The sequence below is a fragment of the Suricata suricatta genome, chromosome 8, assembly GCF_006229205.1.
Source record: "Suricata suricatta isolate VVHF042 chromosome 8, meerkat_22Aug2017_6uvM2_HiC, whole genome shotgun sequence".
NCBI lineage: Eukaryota > Metazoa > Chordata > Mammalia > Carnivora > Herpestidae > Suricata > Suricata suricatta.
In genome coordinates, this window is record NC_043707.1 from 9,881,736 (window position 1) to 9,892,319 (window position 10,584).

Sequence of the window (10,584 nt, forward strand, 5' to 3'; positions counted from 1 at the left end):
ACGCAAGACGGGTTCCTGGGCTCCAGCTTGCAATCAGACTGCACCCCAAGTTCCTCATAAACAGAAATTCTCCGGGGTGCCTGGGTGGCTCAGCTGGTCAAGTGTCCGACTTAAGCTCAGGTCATGATCTCACGGTTTGTGAGTTCAAGCCCCATATGGGGCTCTGTGTTGACAGCTCAGAGCCTGGAGCCTGTGATTCTGTGTCTCCTTCTCTCTCTGCCCCTCCCCGACTTGTGCTTTGTCTCTCTTAGTCTCTCAAAAATAAATATATGTAAAAAAAAAAATTGTAATTAAAAAAAATAAGCAAACAGCAATTCTTTTTAGAAAGTCTTTCCAAAATGGAAATCTGATAACATGTCCTTGTTTTTGCACACATGAGGCTTAAATCTATTTGAGACTCTATTAGGTAAAGACAAAACTCAATGACTCACCACCTCATGAAACATTCCGCCCCCCCATACTATTTCCCCCCTTTTGTGGGCCTAATGTCTCATATTCATCCTTCTCAATCGGAGAACACACCCCTTCCTCAGAATACACTCCGCAAATATCCAGCAACAGAATGCATAAAGCAGGTAATACAGCCAGTGGAATACTGCCCTGGAAGAAAATGAGTGAACTAGACCTACTTCTATCAAAACAGATACATCTCAAAATCCTCAAGCTGGGCAAAAAAAGGAATGGTAAAGTATTTAGAGAATGGGCACCATAGCGAACTGTATTTTCCCCAAATGCACCCCAGCTGTCTCTCTGGCCCCACACACCCTTCCAAAACCCTGCCACTCCCCACCAAGAGCTGCAAAGAAAGAAAAGAACAAGATTTTAGGACAGCAGGAATCTACTTTAGGGCAGCCGGGGGGGGGGGGGGGGGGGGGGGTAATCTGACATGGGAAAGTGATGAAATTTTAAAACGGAGTTTGAAGGTTGAGAATGGGGACAGGCCCACCGGCTCAGCTATTTGTCAGCTACGGGAGCTGAGGACAGAAAGGCCTTCAAGAAAAACCAGTGCGGACAGGAGAAGCGGGCAAAGAGAGAGAGCTGACAAGCACAAATCAGGTGAGCACAGGCCCGATCATGCAGGGCATCTGGGATGATGTCCCCGGGGTTACAAAACTGGTGCCGTGGGAGGGATCCTTGCCTGCAGGCAGCAAAAAGCCAGGGAGGCGCAAGACACCAGGAACAAACCTCCCTATAGACTTCATGGCTCCGGGGCTCACATTCACTTAGCACCTAGGCTGTGTCGGACACTGAGTTACATAAGTACTTTAAACTTGTTAACGCTTCCTCGTAAGGCAAGTTTTTTTTTTAATCCATTTTTACAAAAATCCCAACTCCAAGCACCTAATTAACTCCTGACACGACGCTGGGCTGCCCTCCCGCTTTGCGATGGGCGCTATACACCATCTGGTGGATGACCCCTATCGCAGGGAGAAACCGGGACTGCGGAGTATAAAGCACTCGGTGGCGAACCACCACATTGGCAACAACCGCCTCTGACTTGCACCGGGCGCCTGCGGGCGCCGCACGTTAAGATCACAGTCACGATTCCCGGTTTGCAGGTGGGGAAACTGAGGCCAAGGCTTGCTGAGAGACGTGGGCGAGGCAGGGCTGGAACCCCTCCCCCCACTCCTGTTAAGCACGTTTGGCCCCCTTCCTGCGACTCCTTCTCTCTCAGGGAAGGTAGGTCAAGGCCAGCGGGGGCCCCAGCGCCCGAACACCCCGCCCCGTCTTTCAACAGCGCCGCTCGAAGCCCAGAGTGCGGGCGGTGCGGCCGCTATTGCGGTCCCCAGCCTCTGGGTGCAGCCCCCGAAGCGGTCCGGCTAGAGGCGCGCGCGCCCAAACCGACGGTTCCCCCGACGGATGGTTCCGCTGCCTTGAAATCATCCCCTCCCCGAGCGAAAGGCCAGCAGTACCTGAGGGAAACGCGTCTAGGGTCCTGCCCCGGGCTCTGCGGAAAACACCCCCCGCCTCCGCAGCTGACATGGCGAGCGAGTGTCCGGCTTCCCCCGAGTACCCTGCGTAGGAGGGAACAGCAGGACGCCGCACAACCCAACCACCGCGCTGTCCGTGCCCCGCTGGGGGTGGCGCCCTTTGCTCTGGGTGGGGCGGGCGGGGCTCAGCCGCTCTGGGCGCCGCTAGTGCTGCCTGAGCGGGGCGGAAGCGTGAGCGGGCCCTCTGGGATCGACTGGGGCGCCTGGCGAGTGGAGGCGCCTGGACTAAGGCCAGCGCGCTAGCGCAGACGGGTTGCTCCTGGGCTCAAGCTGGAGGCTGAGGGGTGGGGAGGGAGTGGGAGGCGGGAAGCGGGTCCTTTCTTTCTCCAAGGGGGCATTGCCAGTTTCACAAGTAAAAATACAGGGCGCCCAGTTAGTTGGAGTTTCAGGCCAAAATTATTCAGTATAAGTATATCTCATGCAATGTATGGGAGATACTTACACTAAAATTTTTTTGTGGCTTATCTGAGATTCCAGTTTATCTGGGCTCCTATATTTTATCCAGCAACCCTAGCTTGAGGGCAGAACTGGGCCCCGTCTCAGGACTGTCCTTCAAGCCAACAACTGTGATCTAGGACACCTGATCGTGAGGCATTCGATGTCGTCTTCACCATCATCCTGTTAATGTCATCATCGCTTGTTAGTTATTCTAGCTCACTTAATCTGCACGCCATCGCCAGGAAACTGTGCCGCCTTCAGCTGCGTTTGTCAGAAGGGGAAACTGATGCTCAGAGAGGTAGAACAGTTTGTGCAAGGTAGTGGAGCTGCCTCCGACCCAAAGTAGGATCTGTCCAGCAAAAAATAAATTAATTAATGAAATAAAAGGCCATTGCACTAAACACTTTAAGCCAGTGTTCATTCCAGTTGCTCTAAACACAAATCCCAGGAGAATTTGCACCTACTGAATCTCTAGGACAAAGGTTTTTAACTCTTCACGGTGCAGAGAACAAAGGTAAAAGAAATGTAGAAAAAATTCAGTCTTGCAACTTGCAGCCCATTCGCACATCTTGTGGAGGGGAAAGAGATAAAGGAGATTTCCAAAGGGATTTTTATATGTTAAAGAATTACAGGATCCTCGAAGTCGATCAAGGGACAGGCAGAGTGACCTTCCTTCAGGAACTCGACTGCCTTAATGTTAATACTTTGCTAAGGGCAAAAGGCAACCTTAGCTTGAAGTTAGACCGACTTCGAGGATCCTGTAATTCTTTAACATATAAAAATCCCTTTGGAAATCTCCTTTATCTCTTTCCCCTCCACAAGATAATATGTTAACAATTATCCTCCAAGCATATGGCCCACTGATATATATATGAAGAGTCTTATGACTAAATTTTACTAGACAGTAAATGACCTTATCTTAGCAGCTAGCCACTCAAGGTCCTAGACTTGCTTCCAAATTACTTAGAGACTTAGGCTATTCCGAAACCCCTCCCAACTTGAAAGTGTATAATCAGTCACCCCTCACACCCCCAGTGCAGCTCTTCCTGCCCACGGATCCTGCCCCTGTGCTTTAATAAAACCTCCTTATTTGCACCCAAGACATCTCAAGAATTCTTTATTGACTGTTCACTCCTGGACCCAACATATATAACCTAAGGGGTTCTTTTGATCTGCCAAGTTTGGGAAATTCTTTTAACTAGCTGCCCACCTTGGAAGCACTCTTTGGGTCGCAAAAATGCCCAGGACAACTCTTCCTCCAATGTCGGACAAGAGTTTTAATAGCAAATGGTAAGTACTCAATGACTATTGGGAATTATCGTTATCATTATTATTAATCACCATGTCCCTATTCCCTGCTTACAGTCTGGCCCAGGGGAGGATACTCAGGAAACATCCAAGAGGGAATGACTAAATGCCTCAAGGCCCTGCAAGTTCCGGCCCCTGCCTACCCCTCACCCACTAACGGTCCTGTTTCAGTTCCTTACACATGCAAAGCCAGTACGTTTTTTGGCACATGGAATTCTTTCTGCTTAGAATGCATGTGCCCATTTAAACATCAAGGCCTCTGCTTAAATCACACTTCAGGGAAGAAGCCTTACCCCCCACGCATGCACACACTCTCCCTGTCTAGACCAGGTCTCCCTCGTTCTTTTCAGAACCCTCCGTTCTTGTCTCTTTTAGCTCTTTTTACGGTGGGTGCTAGCACCGTGGGTGATGATTATTTGCAGACATGATTATCTGTTTCAGGTGTAATTATTTGTTCTCTGACGTCTTCCCTAGCTCGACTGTTAAGGTCCACAAGGGTCGTTACTGTGACAGTCTTGCTCAACAAGCAGGGTGCTCTCGGGACATAGACACTCTGATGGCTGCTACATGAATAAATGGATTATAAATATCTTCGCAATATAACCCCGATTTGAACCTGGGCAGTGGTTGGCCGTAGCTGCGTTGGTAGTGACGATGAGTGGCCTCAGAACTACATCGTAACGCCAAGTAAGAGTAGTGGCTACAACCAGGGGCACCTGGGTGGATCAGTGGGTTAAGCATCTGACTTCAGCGCAACTCATCCTCTCACCGTCCGTGGGGTCGAGCCCCGCATCGGGCTCTGTGCTGACAGTATGGAGCCTGGAGCCTGCTTCAGATTCTGTGTCTCCCTCTCTCTCTGCTCCTCCCTTGCTCATGCTCTGTCTCTCAAAAATAAATAAACATTAAAAAAACAAAAAGTAATGGCTACAAACTAAACCTGTCCACCGCTGAGTCCCAGTAGCCTCTTATCTCATTGCCTGCCCAATCCTCTCCTGATCACTATACAGGCCGGCGGTTCTACTCCTTCCTGACCCCACTCTTCCGGCTCATACCTTCCTCTATTCAGCTGTCTGCCCGGCAGGTGAGAGGAGGCAGAGAGGCAGCAAGAGATGAACATATTTCTGAGCAACTGGCCCAGTTCTGCTGGACTTGTCCAGTCCACTTCCGGGCAATTCAACCCTGAGCAAGTCATGTAACCCTTCTGAGCTTCAGCATCCTCATTTAAAATTATAATCATAGCACCAACCTCCTGTGCTTCTGTGAGAAGTCAATGCAGCTCTGGGAAGTTTGTGGAACATACTAGGTGCTTCATACATTTTTTTTCCCGAGTCAATATTGTCATTATTGTTGTTAGACTACCCTTCAACTCATTCTGTTCTAGTCAAAATTCTCTTTCAAGATTAGGCCTTCAGGAGTCACCTCTTATATCAGTCTGGTGTCGTGTCTTAGCAAATAACCAAAAAGGAGTTCAAATTGGTTTAATCAGAAAAGGAATCCATTGGCATATACAGATAAAAACCCTACAGCAGCTTCAGGTGGGGTTTGATCAGGCTGATCATATGCTGTTAAAAGAATCCAATTTCTCTCTGCCTTTTGTAATTTTGGCTTTATCTTCAGTCTCCATGCGGAGGACTCTTTCCCATCACTTGAAAGTTCCAGCCTCCCCCTTCACGGGAGTAAAATGGCTACAACACTTCCAGACCACACTCTCATGAGGCACATCTAGGGAGAAGAAGAAAAAAAGTCCCTTTTTCTCAGAAGCCCCCAGCAAACATCCCTTTGCATGGCTGCAATGCCAGTTTGAATATGTGCTTCTTTCTGAAGAAGCAGCTTTCTGAAAGTCAGAAGATAAATGGCGTGCTTATTTTTTTAATTTTTTAAAACATTTTTATTTGTTTTTGAGAAACAGAGAGAGACACATCATGAGCAGGGGAGGGGCAGAGGCAGAGGGAGACACAGATTCCAAAGCAGGCTCCAGGCTCTGAGCTGTCAGCACAGAGCCTGATGCGGGGCTCGAACCCACGAACCGTGAGATAATGACCTGAGCCGAAGTCGGACACTCAACCAACTGAGCCACTCAGGTGCCCCAGAAATTACATGTTTAGATTGACTGAAAGCATCAGGGCCATCTCCAGAGAAAGAGTGGTATCAATATCACTCATATCAATATCACTTAATCCTTAAGGATTAAGAGCATAGTTTTCTTCAAATGAGATCTGGACACCCTGGTCCCTGATAAAGGTGGAGTGGCTAATTTTTTTTTAAGTGCCAACAGAGAATGCACTATATTCCCCATGAGCAAGTGAGGGTTGGGAGTGAGGGGAAGGAGAGCATAGCAGCGAGTGAGTCCCATGCCTCCTCCCCACCTTTTCAAAACTGCCCTTTTTCTTCCATCCAGTACCTTGTGACAGCGAATCCAAATGTGTTGTCACTTAGAGACTCACGTACATAATTAAGAACACCAGTTGCTGTACAGGGCTCTATAGTAGCCTCACTCCATGAAGCAAGGAGAACAATTTGTCTTCACACTCAAAGGCTCTAGGCTGATGAGCATTTATAGTTCTTCCGTCTACTTTTTAAAGATTTTCTGTCTCCTCCTCACTGTCAGGCTGGGAGCTGTCACTTCTCACTGTTTCCAGAACCTGCCTGTAGCAAGTCCTCAGTCTACCTCCTTCTCCTGTTTCTCATCCGCCTGGGTTTGCGAATCCAGATGAGCCAGGTTGGTTTACAGACTGGAGCCGGTAGGCGTGCCTAAGAGCTCAATGCCTCATTTAGAGAAAAGTGCTTGGGCTTGATTTTAATGGATGTAGTCATTCTTGATTGGACTGTGTGATGATTAGTTTTATGTCACATTGGCTAGCCCCCAAACATTATTCTGGTTGTGTGTGTGTGTGTGAGTGATAGTGTTCTTTAGAGGAGATTCACATTTAAATCAGTGGATTTTGAGGAATGCGCATCGGCATCCATAATGTGGGTGGGCCTTGTCCAATCAGTTGAAGCGCTGAATAGAACAAATGAATGATTCCTCAAGCATGAAGGTAGTCAGTTAGCCGGCAGATGGCCTTTGGATTTCAGCTATGGCACCGGCTCTTCCTGGTTCTCCAGGCTGCCGGCTCACCTTGCAGATTTTAGCCTCCATCACCGTGTGAGCCAATGCCTTAAAATAAATCTCTTTCTATATATCTACACATCTTTGCTTCTGTTCCTCTGGAGAACCCTGACTCACACAGCTTGTCAGAGGCCTTTTTTGGAAGTGTTGAAGCCCCAGAGTGAGGCTTTAATTCAGGTTGGTATCGTCATCCTACAAGGAAGGATACAGCACATTTTCAATACATGGAAACCTGAGACACAATATAATGACTCAGCAACGTGGGTGCCAGAAGCCTCTCACCTTTATCCACTTGACCTGCCCTTCTTCAGGTGGGACTCAGGAATGATGGGCCAGGGGATGGTATGGGGTCAAGGGAAAGGGCAGTCCAGGAGGATGTCAGGTTTACACACTTGATCTTTTTTTAAGAACTGAAAACAAATAACCTGGACCAGGTCAACATGACATGAATACTTCAGACCCCAAAAGTCACTGGTTTTGTTTGGTTTTGTTTTGTTAATTTACTGACTTCACTGATACTGTCAGGACCTCTATAATCTCCCCCTTCCCAAGGTGTTAGAGGATTTTGGAAATGTTTCAGATGTACGTACCCATGTTCCCCCCCGCGTCAAAGTGAAATCACGTCCTTGAGACCTTTTAGACATCACTGTAACTCTCTTGGGTGAGTTGCATAGATTACAGGTTGTGTTTTTATTATTAGAAAGAAACTATAACCATTATGTATGTTGCCATGTATAATTATCTTTTATGAGTGTCTGCCAAGCCTTTACATGCATTTTCTCTGCTGTTATCCCTCGAATAAAATAAAGTTTCACCTCATTTAAAAATTTTTTTAATGTTTATTTTTGAGAGAGACAGAGTGCAAGCAAGAAAGAGGCAGAGAGAGAGAGAGGGAGACACAGAATCCGAAGCAGGCTCCAGGCTCTAAGCTGTCAGCACAGAGCTCGATGTGGGGCTCGAACTCACAAACCTGAGCTGCAGTCGGACTCATAACCAATGTGCCACCCAGGTGCCCCAAGTTTCACCCCATTTCAACATTGGGACTAGGGAGTCTCAAGGAAGCTGAGTAATTGTGCCTGGAGTCACCCCACCGTTTACCACATCCCCTCCCCCTTCACCCTCTTTCTGCCTCCCAGAGCCAATTTCCAGGTCTATTTGGTGCCGGGTCTCCTTGCTGCCTCCTACTTGGCTTTGAGAGTTTCTGAAGTCTTTGAAAACGTGTCTGTTTCAATGCAATCATTTAGGCTGTTCAGTCACATGACCTGAAGTAAAGATCCTTCTACTTCCCAGCTCTGTGACCTGAGGCAAGTCACTTAACCTCTCTGAGCTATGATTCCCTCTCCTGCACAGTAAACACCATCAGGTTTACCTACAGAGCTGTTGGCAGGATTCGGTGACTTAGCATATTTAAAGTACATCTCACAGCACATAGTAATTGCTCAATAAATAGCTTGTGGGGGTTCTCTCAGATTAGCTTCCAAAGACGTCCCTGGTTGGAGGCGCACTCGGGGTTCTCGGGCACAGAGGTGGGGCTTCCTGACAGAGTCCGATGCGGGGCTTGAACCCATGAACTCTGAGAACCCATGAACTGAGCCAAAGTTGGAAGCTTAACTGACTGAGCCACTCAGGCACCCCCAAACATTTGAATTTAATGTCTTCATTTTGGCTTTTGCTCTTCCATTTTATTTTCTTTTTTTATGCCCCCTACGTTGCCTAATAATACCCCCTCGTAAATAATAATCTTCTGGCATGATTGCAGGGTTTTCCTCTTACTTCCCCATTTTCATTTTCATCTGCATCATGAACCCAGCCTCCCAAACCATTTAGATATTTTGCAATTATTCACTTCCTGTCATGAAAAATCATTTTTCCCTTTCTCAACAAGAATGAGTGTTTTCCCGAAAGCTCCGATCCTCTTGACTCAACTATATGTTGAGTGCACAGTCTGACCTCCTTGCGGTGTTGGGGAATATTCTCAAAGCGATGTCACTGCTAGTTGACCTCGTGAGTTGGACCCGGGCACTAGAGTCTCCCCACCTGCTCCCCTGACCTTGGAACGTGGCTTCTGCTTGCCTTTCCTGCTCTCAGAGACTGCTCCAGGAACACAGCCTGGAGATGCTGATGTGGTCTTGGGAACCTGCGAGGTACACATGACTGACCCCGGTGAGGGTCTGGTTATAAACTTTCCAGATCTGGCAGGTGAGTGTGGGGACCCATTCATCTTGCCACCCAAGACAAGCCTTGAAAGCAAGTTGCCTTTGCTTATTAAAACTTTGACAACAAAATAAGTTAAGTAGCGCTTCCACCTACCAGCCTAGAGAGGCCTCTTCCCGCCTCTGGGAACAGTTGTGGGTGACACCTGGGAAGCTCCCTAAAGGATTATGAACCGAACGCAGGGATATAAACTCCCCAACGCACGTATGTATCCCCAGTGGAAGCAACCCAGCATCCAGCACCGGACCTGACACATAGGAAAACCTCAGACAATAGCGTTATATTGCATCAAATTTGCTCCTCGATTAAACTTACTAATGGCGACAGTCCTGAAGGCAGAGTTCAAATCCTGTTATGCCTCCACGTGCCTCAGCACTGGGTCGGTTTGCAGTGAATGCCAACAGAATTCTACCTGCCTCTTCCCTTGCTGCTTTTCTTTAATTTGTCGTGTGTCCACGCAACGTCACCGCAGTAGGTTCCTGGCCGTCTCTGGATAACATTTCTGCCATCGGAGGCTCGGGACCAACTTAAAAGTCAGTGGAAAACACTGCAGACACCTGTCCCTTCCCCCGATTTTGTTTTGTATTTCCATCTTCATCCTGCTGGGCGCTGTTTGAGTGAGTCAAATCCTGCGTGTGCCACCATCAGAGCGATGTTTTGTTTCCCACAAGGAAGACCGACTCCACACAAGTCTGAATCTGATGAGTCTTACTGGGTTTTGTCTTTCCAAGGCGCTGGCCCACTTTTTACCGACCTAAGGTCCTAGAGAAGTAAAGGCTGCATCCAGAAGCACTCCAACAGCACTGGATTTCATCTCTTGGGACCTCTGGCCACACTCGTCTAGGGAGTGGTTGTCAACCCGGTGGCAGTCAGGATCAGTCAACCGGGGGTGGGGTGGGGGTGTCTTTTAAGCCTGCATTTCTGGAATTTGCCCTGGAATGTCTTTTTTAAAATAGTTTATTGTCAAATTGGTTTCCATGTAACACCCAGTGCTTCTCCCCACAAGTGCCCCCCACCATGACCATCACCCCCTTTCCTCCGTCCCCCTCCCCCTTCAGTCCATGGTTCATTTTCAGTATTCAATAGTCTTTCATGATTTGTGTCCCTCTCTCTCCCCAGCTCTCTTTACCCCTTCCTCTCCTCTGTTAGGTTTCTCCTGTTAGACCTATGAATGCAAACATGTGGTATCTATCCTTCTCCGCTTGACTTATCTCATTTGCATGACACCCTCGAGGTCCATCCACTTTGCTACAAATGGCCATATTTCATTCTTCCTCATTGCCATGTAGTACTCCATTGTATATATATACCACATCTTCTTGATCCATTCATCAGTTGATGGACATTTAGGTTCTTTGCATGATTTGGCTATTGTTGACAGTGCTGCTATGAACATTGGGGTACATGTGCTCCTATGCATCAGCACTTCTGTATCCCCTTGGTAAATCCCTAGCAGGGCTATTGCTGGGTCATAGGGGAGTTTTAACAATAGTTATTTTGAGGAACCTCCACACTGTTTTCCAG

At 47.9% G+C, this 10,584-nt stretch overlaps 1 protein-coding gene across 2 annotated transcripts in view; it reads right to left on the bottom strand.

Moving 5' to 3' along the window:
* The window catches only part of CPPED1 (calcineurin like phosphoesterase domain containing 1), a 97,486-nt gene extending 95,386 nt beyond the window's left edge, over positions 1-2,100 (bottom strand). For both annotated transcript variants that reach the window (XM_029949005.1, XM_029949004.1), the window contains exon 1: positions 1,914-2,100. In XM_029949005.1, the coding sequence (XP_029804865.1) occupies positions 1,914-1,983 (70 nt within the window). In that variant the 5' untranslated portion in view covers positions 1,984-2,100. The remainder of the gene's footprint in view (positions 1-1,913) is intronic.
* Between the last annotated feature and the right edge of the window lie 8,484 nt (positions 2,101-10,584).